The sequence below is a fragment of the Delphinus delphis genome, chromosome 1, assembly GCF_949987515.2.
Source record: "Delphinus delphis chromosome 1, mDelDel1.2, whole genome shotgun sequence".
Classification (NCBI taxonomy): Eukaryota; Metazoa; Chordata; class Mammalia; order Artiodactyla; family Delphinidae; genus Delphinus; species Delphinus delphis.
This window is the reverse complement of record NC_082683.1, coordinates 52,557,164-52,581,279: the sequence shown is the minus strand read 5'-3', so window position 1 is coordinate 52,581,279 and position 24,116 is coordinate 52,557,164. Positions and strand designations below refer to the sequence as shown.

Here is a 24,116-nt window from a genome sequence, read left to right as displayed (position 1 = left end):
CTGTATAACTAATGGGCCACAGCTCTGCGATTGAAGAGTTGCACTTGTACGGCCTCTAGGGGTCAGCATAACTCGAAGGAAGAGCAAGGGCTGCAAACAAGAAAAAGCAAGGATTTGCAGGTTCTGAGGATGACGAAGCAGTGGAAGGTGGAACAAGAGGTAACCCCTGAGATGAGGACAAAGGAAGTCGACTCTACAGCCAGTCCACACAGCGTTCCTGTTTGTGTTCAACAGAAACTTGGGGACCCAGATCACTGAATAACATGTTGCCTACCACATAAACTCCCTTGAAACCACTGGCAGTACTTTACGATTCCCTTCCCACGTACTGAAAGCCATTGACTTTTTCTTAAATGTCTGTTTCGGCACTTTGGACTTAGACATTTGAGATGTGAGAGTTAAGCACCACAAATTGGTCCTCCCTAAAGTTATGGTTTTTCAATTCGAACTGATTATTTAAAGGCTAGAATGATTGGAGGGGCTGGCTTGCCCTCTCTCTGAGATACGAAATGGTGGGTTTTATTTTTTTTACCTATAAACCATTTAATACTACCCCTGCAGAAGTATGGTGATTATAAACATACATTTTGGGGGGAACTCACTAACAAAACTTGCTGCCAGTACGCTGCCTCTCACTCACTACACGATATCAATCTCAGAGATACTCAAAGTGCTGAAATCGAAGGAGGGGTGATTAACAGCACACCTCGTTTTTACTTCCTGGTATATTTCCCTGTGCCTCTGGACAATACTCTTGGGGACCACAGCTGAAACATGATTGTCTGCCTTAGTTGATGACTACTATGTGGTAAGCATTTAGCAGTGTTGGCAATCATTTATGCTACAGGAGAAAGAGCATAGTTACTTTTCCCCTCCTTTAAAAGGAGTGCACTTGGGCAGTTCAGACACAGTTTTGGGGCATAAGAAAAGAAATCATTTTCTATTCCTTGCAAACTTTGATTTACAAAAGAACACCAGAAGCTAAAAGCCTTGTTGATTTATCATGTGAAGCAAAGGGTAATTTTTCTCCCCTTGTTATGCTTTCATATAATCATGTTCACTGCCTGTATGGGTGGCATTAAAGAATTTCTGAATACAAATAATAATTTCTTGCTTTCAACCTTCATAATTCACATCGGCAGGCACCCTGCTGGGCGGTGATGCCTCCTGCCAGTGACGCTCAATCTTTTTTGCACACCACTTATCTGCCTCTCGCAGCTGCGAGTTCCATTGATCGCAATACCTGCAGGATAATTCGCCCGTAGGCGTTCTTCAGCAGATTAACCACGTCCGCGTGAGACAGCCCATCCAAAGGTTGCCCATTAATGCTGACAATCCGATCTCCAACCTGGAGGTACAAAAGTGGGAGAAAAATCACTATCATTAAGAAAAATTAAATTTGAGAAGAATGCTTAAAATTCTTTGTAAGTCATATTTCCCATTTGTGGCTATTGTGAAGATTCTGTGTCTCTACTGTGTATGCGTGTTCCAGAAGCATGAGGAAGTTTTATGGCTTTCCCCAAATACAGACCAATCAGAGAAACAAGAAAGGGGTCAGATTTGATTATTAAAAGGCCTTGTGTACCTTGGTAATGGTAGTGTTGCATACATCCATTTGCCAGTAATAGTGGGGTGTACAAATTACCTGTTCAATAAAGCTCTACCGAGGAAGCCAAATGTTTTTTGCTTTATTTTTTCTACCTAAGTTAAGATTAAGGAGCGATGGGGGAAAAAATTCATAAGGATGTTGATTATTATTATTATTTTTTTTGCGGTATGCGGGTCTCTCACTGTTGTGGCCTCTCCTGTTGCGGAGCACAGGCTCCGGATGTGCAGGCTCAGCAGCCATGGCTCACGGGCCCAGCCACTCCGCGGCATGTGGGATCTTCCCGGACCGGGGCACGAACCCGTGTCCCCTGCATCGGCAGGTGGACTCTCAACCATTGCGCCACCAGGGAAGCCCATGTTGATTCTTTTGGTGGAAGGAAGAGTCTAAGGTCAAATCTCTCAGGTGAAAATCAATTTTGGGTGGAATGAGGTGCTAAAAATGATATGGGAGGCTTTGCAAATGAGCTGCAATTTCTTCTATCATTGAGAAGCTTTGACACAAACGATACTATTTTTATATGTTCAGGGACATAATGAATTTCAGGTATAAACTTTCTCCAATGCATTTTGCCCTCAGTGTGGGTCTCTGATAGCTGCTGGAATTCCAGTTTTAAGCACAGCGCCCCTGGCTGCCTCATCCTCTCCCACCCACCGCATCACATGCTGAGAGCACTTCACCATCCCCTTTGTTTACTTTAAGCTTCTGTGTACGTGCGGCCACACCGCTGGCCTGAATCATGGCAATAAATATTGGGATATCTCCTAAGGGACTTCCTTTTCCTCCAGCAATACTGATTCCAAGGGCATCGCTGAGCTCCTAAAAAACAAAGGAAAACAAGGCTTATATGTTTAACAAAGAGCCACAACCTGACTGTCCCCAGATAGCTGTTGAATAAAATCCCTCCTGATGCAGGAGGCTACGGTACCACAGGAGTTAACCATAGCGCCTCTGAAGTCAGAAAGACCAGTGTCTCAGCTCTTAATTAGCTGGAGTACTTAATTAGCTGGGGGTGCTAAAGAAGTTCCTTAACATCTTAGAGCTTCCATCCCTACGCATAAAGTGGGAAGAAAACCACCTACCTCACAGTGTTGATCTGAGGATTAAATGAGGTGATATAGTGCAGTCCTGGCCCACAGAAAGGGCTCAGTAAAAGGCAACAGGAGGAGTAAAAACAAAAAAAACAAAGAAAGACAACCCTATGCTACTGCTCAGTTTAGTGGCCAATTTTGATGCAGAACTTGGCAAGTATGTCCTCATATGGTGTTTACAATTAAATTACTGCACATCTCATGCTCTTCTGGGTGTGAACAAACACACTTGGCTCTGAAAGAGCTGCAGGACTATGCTAGAACAAAGGATCTTTGAAGACACCCACTGTAGTGAGTACAGAGTTTGGAGAGAGAAGTAACATGCGACCGAAAATGTTCTCTGAGATTGAGATGAGGCCGTTTGTTCACTCCAACCCTGGTGAAGAGGTTCTGGTCTTTGTGCAGGTTTCCCCCACATTTATATCCCAGGGTTAACATTTTAAAAATCACTAAAAGAATAAGTGACAAGTTCCAGTTTCAGCACGGTGGCATGCACACTCTATAGCATCTTTCTCCTACTGATGAAAATGAAGACCTCTTGTCAAAATTTAAAGTACAACTACCTAAGACTTCTGAAAAGTAAAGAAACTCAAAGAAATTGTGGTGGAGAGCAAAAACTTGGAGAAACGACAGCAGAGGGTGTATCTCCCCATTGTTTTCCTGGCAGCTTTGTCCTGAAGACAAGACCCAGTCAAGGAGCTGTAAAGGTGGGGCAAACTGCTAAAACTTTGATGTTAACTCCCACCTTTCTGGTCAGAGGAACCAGGAAAAGGAGCCCTGATGGCTGGAGAATGAAGGAAGAAAGCTAGAGTAGAGAGAGTCAGAGAAGGGGATCCTGTCCCTCTGTGAGTGCATCCACAGAATTCTCAGGTTCAGTCTAAGCCATGCATATGAGGGACAGACCCACACTCGGGAACTGAACTGAGTTTTGAACTACCACTTACAAAAGGTGACATAACTTTCAGTCTGAGCCTAACTGGGTGGATGCCTGCTAAAACATAAACACCAGCATTCTTCAGAGTCTACACAGCAATAACATTCACCAGGGCTGGGAAAAACCCCTAAGTTACTCAACATGCAAAGAACCAGTAAAATGCGATCAATTTCTTGTTAAGTTTTTTCAAATATGCAGGACAGTTTAAAGCCAAGATGATACCATTGTCTGGTGGGGTTCTCAATTTATGTAGATGTAAACATATGACAACAATGACATAAATGTTAGGGGAGTGGTTGCAGAAAAGGGACCTACAGGGTTGCAAGGCTTCTGCAGTTTTACCTGACCACTTAAAAATATACACAGGTTAGTGTGTTTCAATTTCACCTCGATAAAGTTGGACAAAGGAAAAAGAACAAAATGACAGCAACTTTAATATTCTGTTTTCCAAAGTGTTTGTGTCTAGCTTCTATTTTCTGAATGCATCAATAGTAAAACCCAAATGCAAATGAAATGAAAGATGCGTTTCATTATGAAGTTTCTGCTCGGACCGTATGTGGGAGAACAGGGTGGGTAGGAGCAGGCCTTTTTATAAAAGCCTGTAAAAACAAGCAGCTGAAATGACTAAGGAAACATAAAATGATATGTTATAAATCTTGGAATGAGGAGAAATTTATGGAATAATTTGGCTTTGTTCAAATCCATTGTGATGTTTCCTTAGTTTATCCATAATTATGCACATGTTGGTACATTTAACTTCCCCATACGAGGAACATTTGAGTTGCCACGCTGGTGGAAAGATACTGGGAACAAATAAGGCAGATTTAGTCAAAGCTGTAGTTAATAATAATGAATTGCTGGACATTCATGATGAACTAGGTACTATGCTAAGTATACTGTATGCATTACACCTCATTTAATCCACACAACAAGATTTACCTTGGGAGGCAAGGGTTATCACCCCCAATCTACAGATAAGCAAATTGAGGTTAAGTAACTTGACAAAGGTCATAGAGCTAATAAATGGTACAGTGTCTTTAAACACAGCTATAATTGAGTCCAGAGAACTAAGTTAAGCTGGATATCACTTTACTGAAGTTGATCCATGATTACAACAAGGTCATAATTTTTTTCACTATTGCTTGAATCCCAAATTTAATGGTAAGAATAAGGAAAATAAAACTGCTTGCCAATATTCTGGATATCACACAGGAGTCTGAAAAATCGCACAGGATTATCAGGAGTCTGAAAATCAGGATTTGACAACTTTATGAAATGAAATGCATTTTGCACAATCTTCTCAGGAGGGCAATTTGGCATTATATATAAAAGCCTTTAAACAAGTATGGATTCTGACTCAACAATTCATTTCTAAGAATTAATCCTAAAGAAATCACCCATGATATGAGCCAAAAAGAAAATACAAAGACATTCTGCTATAAAAGATGGCGAAAGTTGAGAAATATGCTAATTGTTTAATAAGAGGACATTGGTTAAGAAAAATTACAGCACATTCATACAATGGAATACTATGTAACTGACAAAAATCATACCATCTGCTGTCAAAAAATAGTTATTCACACGGCTAAAAGTCCATGCTTCAAAGTAAAAAAGACAAGCTACAAGAGTATGTCTAATGTGATACCATTTTTTGTTTTTTAAAACGTAAACACAGTGCACAAAATGAAGTGAATGTGGTGCCCCAAAAAGTTCACAGTGGTCATGTATGTGCTTTACTATATTTTCCTAAGACTGCTTGTGTTACATAGACCATATATTGCCTTCAGTAACTTAAAAGAACACACTAACAATCCAATATATTGTATTGAGGGAAAGATGTACATATTATGCAACACAAATTAGAAAAAAAGCAAAATAACGGACTTACCCTGATTATCTCAATGGTCCTTAGTCCCACATCTGTGCCTATGAAGAAACAATAAATTAACTTTTTAAAAGTAAGAGACAATATATTTAGGATATAATACTGTCCCATGAAAATGGTATCATTTTCTAGGTCTTTCAGGAGGGAATACTGAGGCAAGCAGGCATTATACCCTTTCTCAAAATCCAAACTGGTGACCATCAATCAGGGGCTATGTCCTCTATTTTAAACAAGTCCTCTCTGTTTGAGATAGATGTGGCCATAATCATTTGGTCTGACAAAAGCTGATGGCCTGTAGCAGCCGCTGCCTGGAATACGGTGATTAAATGGCTTGGAGGGTGAGCCATTTTTGTTTCACTGAACATTTTTCCACCTTAATCAATGATAACCTTACCCAAGGAAAGGCTTAAAAAGATGCCTTCCCCACCCCACCCATGATGGGATATGCACTTCTGACCTTCCTCGAGGGACCTGTCATTTTAAAATTTTCTCTCTGGAAATGGTTTTACTTTATGAAGTACTTTAGATTTCTGCTTTTCTCTTTTTCATGTGTAAAGTTAAAGGCATATTCCAAAAACGAATCTCTATGGCTTTCCTTCCTTTAGAACAGGCCTTTCAGAAAGCTTGGGGCTTATGTGGCCACGTTCAAAGACTTAAAAATATTTTTGCTGTACACCTGAAACTAACACAACATTGTAAATCAACTATACTCCAATTAAAATTTTAAAAAAAGTTTTTTAAATTGGGTAACAGGATTGTTTTGCTGAGGGTGTGTCTCAAGTAATACCTGAGTTTTTTGGGGAAGGATCCAAAGCTCTTTTTGCGCCGACCAGGTTTTGCAAACTGGTGATAACAGGAGCAAGGGAAGGATGAAGGCTGCTGTGCTGACTCTGCTGAAAAGCAAACTCAGTGGTCAGTCTTAGAAATTCATATTTATTATTACTATTTTACTTACTGAAGTAACCATAACCATGTAATAGAAAATTCTGTGGAGGCCAGAAAAGAAAACAAAAATTACACGCACTCCCTCTCTATCACCCTAAACAATCCCATTTAACATTTGCTCCACTGCTTTCTCCGTTGTATGTGCTTTTATATGTGGTTTCAATCATCAAGGTAGAAAACGTGCAGTAATTTAAGCTTTTTGTGCTCCACATGAAATCAGAAACATTTTCCTAGCCTGTTACAGTGTTTACATATGATCAGTTAATGCCACTAAGTGTCATTTGGGGCTACAGGCAAAATTTATTTTCTTTTTATCTAAATTACTGATCTATTTTGCTAAAACAAATATAATAAAATCTAGATTTATAGGAACTTCATCAAATAGAAAGAACCCTGAACTGTAAGAAAAAGCAGTAAATATCAGGGGAATATATTAGTTTAGGAATATTAAAATTTTTTTTCCTCAAAGATTTTCCTAGAGTTGGTAATAATTCAGCTCAATCTGCTATACCTCCATTACTATCATTTTAAAATAAATCTAACGTTTATTTAAATAAATTTAGATAATGTATAGTCATGTTTGGCTAGTGGCTATTCAATGAAAATCATATGCAATGAAAATCGTATGCACAGTGAAGGATCTTTCCAATGCAGAAAACAATGACACCACTAATGAATAAAGAATTTTTTCTACCGAATTCTCACGGTTACGCTTTAACTGCCTCAAAATTTTGAGGTAAACCTAAGACCATAATTATTACCTGAAAAATTATAATTTGATCCATTTCCTTAGTATGTTGAAAGTTGTTTAATATTTTAACATTCCTTAAATATGAAAAATTTCAAATATACAGAAAAGTTGAATGATACAGTAGACACACCACCTAGATTCCACAATTAATATTTTACTATTTTTTTGTTACATGTCTATTCATCACTCAGTTGGCCTTTAAAAAAAATTCATTTCAGAGTAAGTTACAGACATCAGTGCACTTCACAGTGGAGATATATATATATATATATATATATATATATATATATATATATATATAAAGGAGTGTTTTTATATTTTTCTTGAAAGGATATGATTTAAATCAATGGTGCTATAATAGATAACTACTCAGAAATGAGGAAGTATAGCATATTATAACCTTTGCCTAAACAAAATCTCAGAACATTGTGTTTGTCAAGGCCTTTAGAAATATGAACTTTGCCTGGAGGTACTCCCTCAGTTATCTGAGGAAAAGATTTCTCAAGTGTTTTTACCATTATACATTTTCCTCTGCAGAGTAAAGATACTCTTTCCTGGTTGGTAGGAAAACACTTTTTTTAAAAAGAGGCTTGGTAGCCCCATGGCTAGAAGATCTCTCTTAATGAACCCACTTTCTCTAGGCCAAGTCAACGAGTTAAAATTCTCCTAGACCCTCAAAAGGAGGCATCTGTCTCCCTATCTTATAATTGCTCAGAAGGAAATCCGTGCCCCTAGAGAGTCCTGACTGCTTTAAAAAGGTTTGGAGGGGAAATGTTTGGGAATGGGTTCCTCTTTTTCTCCATCTGGGTCATGGGCTGATATTCAATTCTTGAAGATGGAGGACACTTCTTTTACAGTCTGCTACAAGCCTTCTTCCCATTAGCTACATATCAGTACAGACTTTCATATCATCTAGGTCATAATTTTAAGGACAAAGTAAGGATAAAATATATTTTCTGCTTTGCTTAAAATTGAATTAAACTTCTACCCTCTGAAATAAAAATTCTGTGCAAAGAGGTTAAAGAAAAGTATTTGATACTTCGTTCCAGGTTTCTGAAATATGACAGCTCACATTTACATAACAGACAAATGGTCATGGCGGGGTTTTGACCTTTAATAATAGAGCCTCTAAATTTGTTAGTTTTGTATTTAACCTGAGTGTAAAGTTTATTCATCACTAAGATGCACATATACATTCCTCAAGGACAGAAATCCAGTTCTACCTACCACCTCACCTGTCAGTCCAAAATTTTCTTAAAACACTGGAATTCCTTATAACCCCTTTGTGCCTTTGCCTATGCTACACCCTCTGTCTGGAATACCTTTTTTTTTTTTTTTTTTTTTGTGGTAAGCAGGCCTCTCACTGTTGTGGCCTCTCCCGTTGCGGAGCACAGGCTCCGGACATGCAGGCTCAGCGGCCATGGCTCACGGTCCCAGCCGCTCCACGGCATGTGGGATCTTCCCGGACTGGGGCACGAACCTGTGTCCCCTGCATCGGCAGGCGGACTCTCAACCACTGTGCCACCAGGGAAGCCCTGGGATACCTTTTCTCTCTTTTCAATCTATCAAACTCCTTTTGGAGTGAGACCCAATTGAACCCCTTCTGTGTTGCCCTCCCATACTCTCCAGGAAAAAAAATTTCATCTCCAGTATTGTTCATTCTGCATTCTAAACCCTATGTACAATAGGGCTTCAATGAAATCACTCAAGTTGAATCGTCCATTAAGGAAGAAGCCAAGACAACTATTTTGCATCTCAAGTTCCCACTTTTGATACAAGTCTGGTCAGAGTCCTCACCAACTATTGACCTCTAGAATCCTAACGCACCACTGTCTCTTAGTACACATGATATTTGCTGCCCATTACATAAACCAGAAATGCCCCCCCCCAAAAAAGTTCCAAACCTAACATGATGTTTATTGGGTTTGATTGTTCTGATGATTATCTAAAAGAAGCCAGCTAATCTGTGAACCTATCTGAACAATGTTGTTTTTTCTTCGCTCATTTTCTAACACCAATGAGGCAAAAGGGGCAGCTAACTTAATTCCAGAAGCACCTGTGTGCTAACCATACAATCAGAACATCATCTAAACAAAGGCCTTGGAGTGGCTTTAAGGAAATTAGGAAGGAGACCAAAAGTCATGCTTTTAACCTTAGACAAAGGCCCATCTAATAACCCACAAAAGGGATTGGGGGTCACATGTAAGTTTCTATAGTTTCATTATGTACCAAATGGGACTTAACATATCCTCTACTGTCTTGATTTTGTCAGCCACTACAATGAAAAAAAAAAATACAGTGAAATATACTTCATTGAAAAAAAGTGGCATTTACCTCAGCCTTGCAAATAAACATGAGATGTTTGCTAACCCACAAAATATCACCCACTAAGGCTTCCCTCCCACAGGAGAAACAACCCCCCACTTTGCTCTCCCAGGAATATACCATTAATTGCTCTCAGCATGTGTGAGTGGCTATTCACAAGTTAACTTTATAGCAATATTTAATTGAATGAATAGAACAATGTTGTGCTAATGAGGGTCAAATTGCCACCAGATGTTACGTCTTTCTTTTTTAAATAAACACAGCTGTGTACATGCAATGCCTAGGTAATATAGAACTAATAGTGGGAGAGAAAAGGCGTTCTAAGAAAACATTTGCAGGCAATAAAGGAGAGAAAATTCTAGGGATTAATGAATTCCCACCCCACCTTTCACTTTTTATTTCAAACACATTAAAGTACACCGAACTTGGTGTTGTGAATATGCTGTATATTACACATTGTTTCCAAACCATCATTTAGGAAATGGAGAACTTTCTCCCAATTGGGACAGGTGAGCCAGTCTAACGGGAAGCCATCAACAACCTGACTCTTCTGTGATGTCTTCCTCGACGAGGTCCAGGAACCAGCTCGGAGTCTTCCAATCTCTAGCTGCACAAGTCCCTGTGCACACTTGGGAAGACAAGAAAAGAACAGAGGTGAAAAACAGTAGGATTTGTGTTCTAAATTCTCATGGCAGTGCCTCCACTCATCTCTCTGCAGCCAAGAACTGTAAATGGCTGATGAAGGCTGCAGGTAGAAAGGAAATTCAGTGATCAAAAAAATCACACAAGGTCACAAAAATTTATCAGCTCAATGCTATTCATCTCATGATTTTGTGACTTCTTTAAACACGTTAAAAGGATTACATTTCAATTCACCTCCTTTCTCTTCCTTTTCCCTTCTGATGAAAGTATTTGCGAGCAGTGAAATGATTAAGAAAAAGTGGTGAAAAGGAGGACAGAAAAATCAAACACAGAGGTAATCTAATACAATTCCTCTGTTGAGTAGTAACTGATAGTTGACTATTTTAGGAAAGCAGGATTTTAAAATAAAATTCATTTATCTTTGCAAAAGCTCCTACAGCTATAGTATTTGTGAAACAGAGTAAGATACACCTGGTTATAGTTGAATGGCAATTTACAAGGATTTTTATTAACCAGTTTCTTTCAAGGGAGGTAGGGTCCATGTGGCAAAGACACTTGGAAGGGAACCTTGAGTCTTAGCCTCCCGGCAACTTCAGTGAGAGACAGTTTGGGTGGCAGGAAAACCCCTCAAGTGCAGCTCTGAGATCTTGGGCACGCCCTTCTACTTTCTCAGACTTCACTGTGAGATGAAGGACTTGGTCTTTAACAATCTTTAATGTTTCTTCAAGCAATAAATGCTGGATTTGATGAATTCATGTTAATATAGCCCAAGAGGGAGGAGGATACATTTTGTGACTCCAGGAGAATCTGTCCCATCAAATGCATTTAGAGGACAATTGAGGATACTTGGAATTCTCACAAGTATGAAAAACTAGCTTAAATCCCCAAATAGGGTTCCCTTCAATCCTGTTAGTCAGTATAATAGCTTTCTTTTAGGGCTATTCCTGATTGGTTAAAATAATCAGGTATTAGGTCTCTAGTAAAAAATTAGAATCAGCATAAAATTCAACACATTTTATAAACAAGCCAGATTAGAACCGTTCCCAGTGGACTTGAGTTATACCAGCCACACAGAAAGCAGCTAGGGACTCACCTTGAGGATAGTGGCCACTGTTTCCTGGGAGGCACTTCTCATGTCCTCCCCATTCACAGATAAGATCTGGTCTCCCTGAATCAATCTCCCATCAAGGTCTGCAGCTCCACCTTTCACGATGTCAGAAATAAACACTCCACTTCCATTTCTGTGAATACCATAAAGCAGTGTAGTGGCACAACCTAATATTTCTATATTAAATCTGAGACTACTGATATTCTTCCCAAATGATAAACCTCAGAGTGCTTGCCCTTTAAATAGCTTATACCTATTTACGCTGCCCGTAATATTCACTTTCATTGGCCCAAGGGCATAATTTCTGCAAGAGGATAATTTTAGTGAAATAAAATGGAAATACGCTTTAAAAAGTAGAATTAAGTACTATTAAAATGTACAGGTTATTTCCTTAGAGATCAGCTCAATTATTATCATATGATCTATTTCTAGTCTCTTTCTCACTCTCCCTCTCTTTCCCTGCCTTCATTACTTTAAGGTTTTAATTATGTTTATTTATTTGATGAACAAATAAATGTCTCAAAATTCAAGAGGTTAAAAAGGGGTGGGAGGGAAGTTCACCTCTCACCTCTGTTCACCTGTCCACAAGTTTCCCTCTCAGAGGTAACCAATGTTACTCATTTCTTGGGTATCTCCAAGAGATTTTCTGTGTATACGTAAGCAAATGCATGTGGGTATAGTACACACGCTTGTAAATGGATATACGTGCACATACACTCCTTTTTTCCCTCCAGTTTTGTTTTCTTTAACTTTGCTTTTTTCACTTAATACCTTAGCAACTGGTCTTTATTAGCACTTGGAGCTTCCTCAATGTTTTCTTTCTATGGCTACATACTATTCTATGAATGTTCCTTAATTTCATTTATTAGTAAACTATTGGTGGACATATATCAGTAGGTTATTTCCATTCTTTAGCTACTGCAAACTATGTGCAGTGAATAACATATCTACAAGCATATGGTTAGGATAAATTCCTAGTCGTGGAACTGCTAGGCAAAGAATTGTGAATTTTGAGAGCTTATACATCTTATCTTTTTTTTGTTTTTTAAAGATGAACTCATTCTAGCTCAGATGGGTTTTTGTTTTTTTATTTTATTTATTTATTATTTTTGGCCGCTTTGGGTCTTCCTTGCTGCACGTGGGCTTTCTCTAGTTGCGGTGAGCAGGGGCTACTCTTCGTTGCGGTGCATGGGCTTCTCACTGCAGTGGCTTCTCTTGTTGTGGAGCTCGGGTTCTGGGCACACAGGCTTCAGTAGTTGTGGCATGCGGGCTCAGAAGTTGTGGCGCACGGGCCGCAGCATGTGGGATCTTCCTGGACCAGGGCTTAGAACCTGTGTTCCCTGCATTAGCAGGCAGATTCTTAACCACTGTACCACCAGGGAAGTCCCTACATCTTATCTTTTATAATGAAACCTTTTGTGCTAAGGAATGTAAATGTTCCTTACAAACTCAATCTAAATGCTGGTATTGTATGAAGATTATTTCATCAATCCACTACGAGACAATAAAGGAAAAACCATTACTCTAAATGGAATCTCTCCAGGCACGTGTATGCATCACAGCAAGAAAGGAAACTTCAACATGGGCTCTGTCAGTTGCTCTGTACCCAGATGTCCACTGAGTTTGCTTAGAAATATGAGTCTCAGCTCCTTTGTTTCATAATGCATTTCCAAATTGACGGTTTTATGGTGCTGAAGTAAAAAAGAGATCATGAGAGCACAGTACGTGGCGCAAAAATCAGTGCTCAAAAATGGTAGCTAGTATCTTAGTAACAGCTTGGACTGCTGGAAAAAACCACTAGGCTAGTCATCAGAGCTCTGTGAGGGCACATGACACAACATATGTAAAACCAACTTCAATTCTTCCTAAGAATACGTTTGGTGCCATTTAAGGCTATATTGGGGTGTCACATGAAAATCCTGCAGCCCTGTTGGAATAAATACACACTAGATATCTAAAGCCAGTAAACTGTGGAAGCTAGAATTGCAGTTTCAAAATCTTACTTACTTCTCTAACCTGTTAATATTATTCTGGAGTAATTACTGCAATTCCTATCACACGGGTAAGCAGCAAAGATCTCAAAAGAGTAGCCTAGCCACGAGGATCTACCTACATTTTTGCTGCAAGCTATTATTTTGGGGACATCTGTCTTAACAGAAAACTGTAGTCATGAAGAATCTATGTCTGTCGACTATGTCAACTCAGCTAGTCTCAGGAACTACCCAACTAGTTTAAGAGAGTACAAAATTAACATGGTACTCTATGGCAAAGCAATTTTCCTAACCCAACATTGTATATATAAATCTCTTTCTTGATATCAGCTGTTTCTTGGGTACGGTTGCTTTAATTAACCCCTGCAAGCCACACATCTAAGTGACTCCAAGTTGAAAGAACCTTAGAAACTCTATTCTTACTCTCCATGGGGATAAAAGTCTGAACAGTCTGGGTCGACTGGGCTTAGAGTTCTATCTTTATATGACACATTTTTGGGCTTGCTCAGAAACATGACCTATCTCGTTTGAGTATTCATAAAAATGTTAATCTTAGAAATCATATCATTAGTTTATACTAAGCTTTATCTTTCAGTGTTTATAGGCTTTAGCCCCTAAAACTCCGAAGGAAGGAGGTCAATCAATCCTGACCTTCACAGCATTTCCTTACCGCTTCCCAACGATGCTCAGGCCCAGGCCTCGGCCAGCCTTCTTCTGCAGATCCACGGGGAAAACCTCCAAGTTCTCCTCATCCCTGTAGTACGCCTCGTCCCTATACACCACCAATCGCACCTTCTGGGGGGTCTGCCTCAGGGCCGTGATGGCTTCTTCGTGGCTGGCACTCCGCAGGTCAATCCCATTAACCTGGAATGACGGGCATCCAAGATGCGCTGCTGACAGCAGAGGCCTCTCTGTCTGGGGGAGCTCCTTGACCCAACCAGTGAAAAACCTCCAGAAATGTCCAGCCATTCCCAAAGCACACAGGGAGTGACCACTAGCAGTCATAGCTGCTTCAGATACAAAGGCCGTAATCCTTACACACCTCCACCCCAAATAAGCATAGAGGGTGGGTTAGTACGCATGATAATGCAATTTTAGGTGGCTGTGAACTTTACTGTGAACTCAACATGAGACAGCAGGGACTACTTGGCTCATTTAATTGAGGTCAAAGGGGAAATAAACATTAGTATTTGGTCAGCATTTCTTGGACTCAGTTTGCTGATTGAATTTGACATCCTCACTCTTAATTGCTAACATCGTGATTACTTCAGAACAGGCCAGAAGGAAATGAGGGACTGGTATTTCTGACAGCGTCAAAGACTCCCTGAAGTCCACTCATCTGAATCTGTATCTGAGTGAGCATAGACAGGACCATGCATTAGACAGCAGACTATACTGGAAGCAGCACTGAGTAAAACCATGGTCCCGCTTCTAGAAAATCATGTGAATTTGGGCAGGTCATGTAAACTCTGTGAGCTTCCATTTCCTTGTCTGTTAAATGGCAAAATCATAGCCAACTTATTTATTTACTTAATAAATGCTTGTGTATTAGCCCTTTATTAGAATTTCCTCATTCAATCTTACACTAACTGTCTGATACTATTACCATTTTACAGATGAGGAAACTGAAGCATGGAGAGGTTAAGTGACTTGACCAAGGTTACAAAGCTAGTACATGGAGGAGCCACAATTTGAACCCAGATTATCTTTCCACCCTTAGCTTCTATACCATGCTGCCTCATTTTATTCTTAGAATGGGTTTTTGGAGCTCCCTGACACAGCAAAAATCAAGTATTGATGTTGGTAACTCAATGACACAAGGGGGAAATTAAGAGGCAGAGTAGCCTAGGCTCAAATGAAGGGAATCATGGGTCACTTCTTCAAGGTTCCAGCTAGGAAAAGAGCCAAACCAAGGGAAGGATGGGCCTAGGCCATGGCCAGGTGGATGACAGAGTTCTCTCAAGATGTTGGTTTCAGTCTGTGTTTTGGTCCATCCCTGGGTGTCCTGGGCAGGTCAAGCCTACCTCTGGACCTCCATTCCTTCATCTGTACAATGAGGGGCTGGTCTAAGGCTCTTCCAGTTCTAACATTCCAAAGACTCAGGACTCATGCATAAAGAATGGTTACAGAGAAGGGAGAAGAGAAGAATGAGCCCTTCTTGGAGAAGGTGACTTTTGAGCTATTATTTAAAGCTGATGCTATGAGTCAAGAAATTGTTTAAAAGCCTAATTTTCAAGCTGCTCTTTCTTTTCTGGTATATCTTGGTGGGTCTGTGAACTCAGTTAGATTAACTACACCCAGAATAAGTGTTTAAGCAGGGGTTTTGGATATAGATGGAATTCGGTTTGAGTGCTGATTTTAACTTACTATGTGAAAGCTTACATAGATTACTCAAGGCCAGCTTCAACTCTGTCTTCCACAAATTGGAGATAATAATAATAACAACAATCATAATATCCATGTAGTGTTGTGAAGATTAAATGAAATAAACCCTGGAGTACATTCGGCACAGGCCTTGGCATACAGTTAAGCTTGACAGAAGTTAGGAACTGATATTTTTAAAAGGAACTGAAGTAACTGCAGTCAGGGCTGTATTTTCTCAGTACCAGCATTCACTGTTACTTTAGGCGCACGAATGCACTTCAGGCCCACGAATGCGCTTTCATTGTTTGTGAGGTAAACCCACAGACCAAGGGGGAAAGAATGTCTCCAGAAAATGTGGCCTGAGCTGATTATTTTCCTGTATTCCAACAGATGGCACACAAGACCACTTCTGCTACTCAACTGAAAAAAAGTTACCTCCATGATTGAAGGTGAATTCTCTAAGCCTCTAAAATACCCTTTGAAAGGCCCTAACAATTATGCTTTTAATTAAAAGCACTGTCATGAACTCTAATATTACAAAAGCAATTCACACTAAATGCCAGCATCAAGATGTCTGCTCAGATCAAAGTGATCTGTTCCAAGTTCACAGTTTTCATTTTCTCCTCTGCTTATCAAGAGACACCATTAAATGTACCAATAATTGTAAGAGAAATATTGCTGTGTGGCTAGAATATCGTGCAGTGATGTATTACCTTAAGTGCCTTACATAAGCACCAGATGCATTATCTAGAACATTGATTGTAGAGGGGTAGGAGTGGTAATAGCAGGGTTCCCTATTTGAGAAGGGCCATAGGGAGCCCCAGTTGTCAATGGGAGTATATCATGTCCCTTGGCGAGGACAGGCATTCGGGGAAATGGGTGAAGTGCTGCTTTGGAAGGAAAGAATAACCAAACTAGGGCAGCAGTTCTTATTATTTTACCCCACAGGGAAAACCAGGCATTAGCCCTCTACTCTTTCTTCTCCCACTTGCACAAAAATAGAAGGGGATAACGGGAATAGGTGTAGGGTAAGAGGAGGGTCTGAACCTTAAAAAAGAACCAGAAAGAAGACAGTCCATGTTAATCATAGAATCATAAATCTTACCAGACTAAAAAATTATTTGACTATATCTTTGTAAGCAAAACCTGGCTTGTCCTCATTTAACATGAGGATAGTATAAAACCATGGAAGGCCAGCCTGCACCAGGCAGACTCTCATGAGCAGAAAAGCCATTGTTCGGAAAAAGTACAGTCTCGAAATGTATCACCAAAGCTGGTCTGTCTTCTTCTCGAGGCAACCTGCAGGCCCCAGGGTGACTATGCCTCATTATGCATCTGTACACAGCAGCCACAAGTGGAACAAGTTCAAATGTGGAATCTAAAGCTGCTTAGAAGGGAAGCATGTTCCTTGACCAACCTGAGAGCTACATTTCTTAACTAAACACACAGTATGCTTTTGTGGACAAGATCCTGTCTGGGGCAAGAGAAGAGCCTGTCTGGCTATCTTTAATGAGAAGTGTAGTGTAGACCATCCATCCACACTGGGTAATACAATTCGGCCAGATGCCAGGAAATGGTTTAGTTGACCTTTCAAATTCTCCTTGCAGTTAAAACAAATTTGCTTTCTTCATGCTTATCTGTCCTGAGTGTTCACTTATACATGAATAAATTTTATGGAAGACAGCAGCTACAGCTGAGGGTCTATTCAATACAGATAGATAAATTAATTTTTTTTTCTTTTATTGAGGTATAACTGCTATAAAATAAACACTACATATTTAAAGATTTATACTGTGAATTTATGTGAATTTATACCTGTGCAAACATCGTCATAAACAAGAAATGCACATATTAGATTTAGGTCCACGTGTCCATTACAGAAAAATCTGTGGGCTTACAAATTATGTTAACTATCAAGACATGTATGCATCTGTACTCTTCTGAATACTCAATCTATTCCTCTATAAAGCCAATTATGATAGCACCAGTTAATTAGAAAATCTAGGGAGGAAAAAAAACCCCTCAAAACTCCTGACCACTAAAAAATGATGTTGTATGCTAAAACAGTCAAGTCCATTCCCAAAGAGGTTACATTTATTTTTCTAACCTCATACACTTGCACCTTAATGAATGTGCTGGGAATATGTCCTAATCCAATGATGAAGCACAGTCCTAATCCAATGATGAATCCAATGATGAAGCACACTGCAGAGAAACCCTATAACTTGCCCTGAATTTAATTTGCACTCAGCCTGGCCTCTCCTTTAACCCTTTCTTGCCTATGTTTTCTACCTTTAATTATAACTCTGGTTTCATCTTGGGAGGCAGACTTGAACCACCAAAGGGAAAAATAAAATTCTATGATGTCATTCATAATGTGCTACATTAAAGCTGCAAAGCAAAAATGCACATGCCCACCATAAAATGTTAACTATTCAATTAAATTCATCCAATAAAAGAAATAAATGTTGCCTAAAGGTTTCACACCATTGAAAAAGCTCTTTAGTTCCACCTACCAGAATGCCTGGCATTGACTTTCCATTCATCCGTTTCCTAGTTCAGACACTGCCTGCCTTGGCTCTTTTTAAAAGGCTTTAATACCTTTGCTTAAATGAGAGTCCTTTTAAAAGAGTCAAGTTAAGCATTTCAATTTTTAATAAGTACCATATACCACCTAAAGGAAGAAGAGTCTACGTTTTCATCAGCTAGGAAACAAAGGTACCATGGCGTGGACCTCCATTTGACATAAATATACTTATTAGGGATAAGAAAATAATACTTAAAGCTGCAATGAAGTCTTTTAAAATATCAGGTTTGCATGTTTATGTGTGTGTCTGTACATATGTGTTTTTAGAAGGGCATTTAGTAAGGTGGAGAGGCAAAAAGATCAAATTGCAATATTATACAGTTTCGTTTGATTATAGAACCTTTAGTTGTACTTTCCCCTTTAATTAAAGAAAGTTTTCACAGACAGATTTAGGTTGGTAATCTGTCATGATTCTAATGAGTTATTTGATGTACATCAAAAAAAGAATAAAGTACATGTTTTGTTACACTGGGAAAGAAATAATAAGGATATAGTTGACTAGAAGACAGTGAATAGGTAAACTGTGGATCAAGGTCACTAAAGGAACCATATTTGCTGGTATAAAATAGAATTCATAATCACATACCTCTAATATCTGGTCACCAGCCCAAAGTCTTCCATCTCGGGCTGCTGCCCCTTCTTCATAGACTTCATGTATAACTATAGCATCCTATAAAAAACAAATCCTTCTTAATTTTTAACAACCATAAATGCTTCCTTAAGCCAGCAACCAAACCATAGGCAGCAACCCATAGTTTGTTATTTGTTAATAAAGCCATATTTTATTTGACCTAAACAAAATACACAGTTTTGGTATATTCAGAGGTATAATCGATTTTTCCTAAGTTTATTATTTCATTCTTTTAGGACTGGTTTTGCCTAATATTTCAAGTTAAACTTCCCCATGTGTTTTCCTGTTAACTGTGTACACTGCTGCTGCGTATACACTTGAGGTGAACGCTGTCTCATTCTTATTTACATTTGATGGTATATTTTGAAACATGGTTTCAAGTATTTATTGGTATTCAAGGATTTGGCATAGAAGTGTGGCCTGATGAAGGGGGTTGGTCAGGCCTCATTACTTGGGCAATGAAAGGTAAGAACTTAGGGGAATGAACTGGCCCTGGAGGACAGAGCATGGAGTAGGGGAAAGGGCATTCACAGACCTAAGTGTAAGACACTGTGGTTTCAAATCCTGACTCTGGGGCTTCCCTGGTGGCGTAGTGGTTGAGAGTCCGCCTGCCGATGCAGGGGACATGGGTTCGTGCCCCGGTCCGGGAAGATCCCACATGCCGCGGAGCGGCTGGGCCCGTGAGCCGTGGCCGCTGAGCCTGCGCGTCCGGAGCCTGTGCTCCGCAACGGGAGAGGCCACAACAGTGAGAGGCCCGCGTACCGCAAAAAAAGCAAAAACAAAAAACAAAAACACTGAAGGGCACTGAAATGACGGTGGTAATGGAGATGCTAGGTGTCTTGGCGGGCCACTGGAGAGGAAAAGCGCTTTTGAATGGAGACTAGAAACAGAGGTCTGTGGGTCCCTGAGAAGTGAGGATTTGAGCCCTGCACTGCCCAGTGCCCTTCCATTCCCTGCCCCTCCAGCCCACACACAGGTTGCAAGACTCTGCAGACAATGGTCAAGGGCTGCGGCCTACAGGTGTAATGGATCCCACCTTGAAAGAAGTCCTGAGTCCCAAGCATTGGGGCCTGGAAGCGGCAGGACTTCGGATGTGAAGAGATCATGCAGGCCTGGGTAAGCATGGGCTTGGTGATTACCAGGGTGGACTGATGACAATGACCACAGGGGCCCCAGTGTTGGGGAGCTTTGAGACAGAACCAGAACCCTGAGAGCCAATGGACCTCCAAAATGACTGAGGTTGATTCCACCTCAGTCCAGAAGCGTGGAGTCTCAGAATTAGAATTAAATTGACTTGAAGTAAATAAATGAAATATTTCTTGCAAAAATATAAGATAGGTAAAGACCTCCAAACCAAACCTACTTTTCAAAAAAAAAGTTTCCTATACAAATGCTCTAGTAGAGAAACAACCAAAGAAAATCAGAGGTCTTTAACCAGATGACCCATCTGGATTCCAAATATCTTCCCAATAATAAATGCTTTCATTTGACCACCACACAGTTCTGAAAACATTCTTTATTATTATAGCAATTAGAGAGGCAGCTGCAAAGAGCCGGGAAGGGTTCCTTGATCCAGACAATTTACGTTTCAGATTCTGTACCAGCAATAGATTTTAGACCATTCTTTGCTTTAACTCTGACTTATGAAATTTCCAGACCCAGGGAGCATTTATACTGCCAAGAGTTTGTTTCTCTGCACTGTTTCAGGGGAATGATTTCAAGGAAATTTGCTGGGTCAGTGGCTTCAGGCGATCCCAACAACACTGCCAAGATGACACTAAGGGCCATTTTCATGAAGCTAGTTCAGGGAGAAATTAATGCAAGCTCCTGGTTACACCCTCTGTAATGCTGGTTTTCAAAGCCTGGTGGCCAAATGCCCCGTTTTCACTGAAGTTGGGAGAGTCAGACTGAACTTATGCTACACATGGCTTTTACAGAGCTGAATTTTCAGCATAAACTCCTTTGATCTTGGAACATTACAAAAGTCAAATGGGAAATTTCTCTTCGTTCATACTCAAAGGGAAGGAAAAGACCCACTGGAGTTTTTAATCAGTAAAAGTAGCCTGAATCCAAAACTCTTAGATACTTTCTGGGTGCTCAATGAACTATCATACATAAAATAAATATACTGTTAATAGGCTCAAATAAATGCTGAATTCACTGCCAATGATCTGCTTTTGGTTCATGAGTCTTTCTAGATGGAAAACTCCATTTCTTTCTTTCCTTTTACTCGACTACAGTTGTGGCTTCTCTTAAAGCCATCAGTGAAAATACAAGAAAATGTGAGGCACTCTGACCTGTCAATAGAAGAAGGTCACATTTCTTACCATGTGCCCTCATGTGCCCAAAGTGCTCTATGAAACTGTGGTTCTGGACAGTTGCATTAACTGGGGGTGATAGAGGTGCGAGGTAGGGACCAAATTAGAAATGTGGGCTAGTGAATTGGGAAAAAAAAAAGATTTATTTTTCAAAACTTATATAGTTCATAGCATAGAACAGGATAGTAAAAATAGACACTGGTTTGGGATATTTTAGACATCTATTTGACAAGGCTATATTAAAATTTTACTTCTTTCTTGGTTTGAAAAAAATTGCGATTAGATGAAATAGTGGGTCATTGATGAAAGACTGACCTTTACTATTTCAAATAAAAATTTGGAGTTGATTATATACATGATTCTCATCTGCTCATTGTATCCTCCTAATTTTAATGCTCTTGAGCTATTTATTCAAGCAAAGTTGCTTGTTAGGGACTTCCCTGGTGGTCCAGTGATAAAGAATCCGCCTTACAATGCAGGGGACGCTGGTTCGATCCCTGGTCAGGGAACTAAGATCCCACATGCCACAAGGCAACTAAGCCTGTGTGCCACAACTACTGAGCATACATGCCTCAACTAGAGCCCACGTGCCAGAAACTACAGAGCCCACACACCCTGGAGCCTGCACACCACAACTAGAGAAGAGAAAACCTGTATGCCACAACTAGAGAGAAACCCCCGCACCACAGTGAAGAGCTCGCGTACGATAACGAAGAGCCCGCACGCCGCAAGGCAAGATCCCGCACGCCTCAACGAAGATCCCATGTGCTTCAACTAAGACCCGATGCGGCCAAAAATGAATTACATAAAGAAATAAATAATAAATCTTTTTTTAAAAAAGCTGCTTGTTGGCACAGTTTTGAGTGCCTTCTCCTCCACCAACTCCCTCCCACATTCATACCTGTGTGTATTTAAATAACACTCGGGCTTCCCTGGTGGCGCAGTGGTTGAGAATCTGCTTGCCAGGATTCGAGCCCTGGTCTGGGAAGATCCCAAATGCCGCAGAGCAACTGGGCCTGTGAGCCACAACTACTGAGCCTGCGTGTCTGGAGGCTCAGACTAATAAGAAAGTAATTTCCTCTTGGTAGTTGTGTCGAGAGGCCGCGACAGTGAGAGGCCCGCGCACCGTGATGAAGAGTGGCCCCCACTTGCCGCAACTAGAGAAAGCCCTCGCACAGAAATGAAGACCCAACACAGCAAGAAAGAAAAGAAAAGGAAAGAAAAGAAAAGAAAAGAAAAGAAAAGAAAAGAAAAGAAAAGAAAAGAAAGAAAGAAAGAAGCTTTCATTTAAAAAATATAAATAAATAAATAAATAACACTCCACCCTGGATAACTCAGTGACTCTGTCTACCAGTACCAATGACTTCTTTTAAAACGCATCTCTTCTAGAAGCGATCTATTAATCATTTCCCTGTGGGTGGGTTGCTGGCTTATGCTGAACAGGGGCTGTAGAGAGAAATGATTATGAGCTAGGCTTCTGGAATCAGACTTCTCAATCCAAATCCTGGCCCTGCTACTTCTGGCCATGGGAAGACTGTTAACCTCTCAGCTGCCCCATCTTTATATGGTTCTAACAATATTATCTACACATAAAGCTTCATGTACAATGCCAGCACATAGTAAGGAAGCGATAACATCTCACTTATTTAACATCTCTGTGCCAAAGAGGCCACATACTGCCCATTGGTGCCATTTAGTCCTCATAACAACTAAGCAAGTTCAGTGTTATTAGTCTCGTGTACAGTTAGGGAAAAGGTGGTTCAGAAGGGTCAGATTTGACCAGGTCTTTGCAGCTACTAAGTAGAAAAGATGAAATTCCAGCTCGGGGCTGTTTAACACCAAAGCCTGTGTTCCTATCACTATTACAAGCTTCTCATCTGCTTTAAATATTTTATTTTGCACTTGTATAAAGATAAGTGCAAAATAAAACTTGGGATTTTCCATATGGCATCAATTCTGTTGAAATACTGTCTCCTCAGCTCCACAGCAAAAACCTTGAGGGCATGAGCCGATCATTTTATAGACAGTGAACAGACAAGTGTTGAAGTAAAAATTGAAGCCTTAGGCTTTAGAGGTGGGGTGATGATCTATGGGTCTCAGCTGCTAGTGTTGGTACCTGATTAGGGGTTTGCATGACACAAAGCATGATGGGGAGGCCCTCTCCCCACCATATATAAAGTCTTCCTTAATTCCACTTGTTATTCTTATCTCCTTCTTTCCTTCCTTTCACCTTTTCAGTCCTCTTTCTGTGTACCCATATGATTCACTGAATGATTTTTTTTCTACAGGAGCAGAAATAGAACAACATTATATACAAGTGATAAACTGATGTTTAAAATGAAAAGTGTTCAATCCAAGAAAACAGATTAATTTCTCCTAGTGGCAGACCTCAGACTCATTTATAGATGAACAAGACTGACATATAATAAAAAAGTAATTTCCTCTTGGTAGTTGTGTGACTTTCACTGGGACAATAGGAATTTGAGTAAGATGGTCTGTTTACTTACTGCCTGAGGTAAGACCAATAGTGTCCCCTAGAAACTCTAAATTACTCACTTTACTTGCCAACTCTAGAGCCAGAGAAGAATTTGATCAGTGAGTTGGAGAGTTTCTCAAACAATGGGTTTTCCCTAAGCAGAAGGGTAAGGCAGGATTTCAGAGATGTAGGAAAATCTTCTGCTTAAAAACTTCTCCCTCACCAGTCTATATCTGAAACATGTTTAACTTGAAAAAAATTTCTTTATTCCACAATTAAGGACAAGTAAAAAAAAATAGAGAGCCAGGAAGAAGTAGCTGGCTAGCCAATTCATCATATTGTTTAAGGAACCACTGTCTTAATGTCCGCATTCCTAAAAGAATAAGTATTTATTTATTTTAAGATATAGATAAAATATGCACATGGTATTAGACTCAAAACAGTATACACTGAGAAGTTTCT

The 24,116-nt window shown here is 40.0% G+C and overlaps 1 protein-coding gene across 7 annotated transcripts in view; it reads right to left on the bottom strand.

Moving 5' to 3' along the window:
• The window catches only part of PATJ (PATJ crumbs cell polarity complex component), a 356,331-nt gene that overhangs the window by 25,464 nt on the left and 306,751 nt on the right, over positions 1-24,116 (bottom strand). For 6 of the 7 annotated variants that reach the window (XM_060022954.1, XM_060023011.1, XM_060022992.1 and 3 more), the window contains 8 exons: positions 18,816-18,899; positions 13,949-14,142; positions 11,273-11,420; positions 10,079-10,165; positions 6,304-6,409; positions 5,520-5,557; positions 2,303-2,425; positions 1,244-1,348 (listed from right to left, as the gene is read on the bottom strand). In XM_060022954.1, coding sequence (XP_059878937.1) covers positions 1,244-1,348; positions 2,303-2,425; positions 5,520-5,557; positions 6,304-6,409; positions 10,079-10,165; positions 11,273-11,420; positions 13,949-14,142; positions 18,816-18,899 — 885 coding nt within the window. The remainder of the gene's footprint in view (positions 1-1,243; positions 1,349-2,302; positions 2,426-5,519; positions 5,558-6,303; positions 6,410-10,078; positions 10,166-11,272; positions 11,421-13,948; positions 14,143-18,815; positions 18,900-24,116) is intronic. The other variant, XM_060022983.1, reaches the window with a different exon arrangement.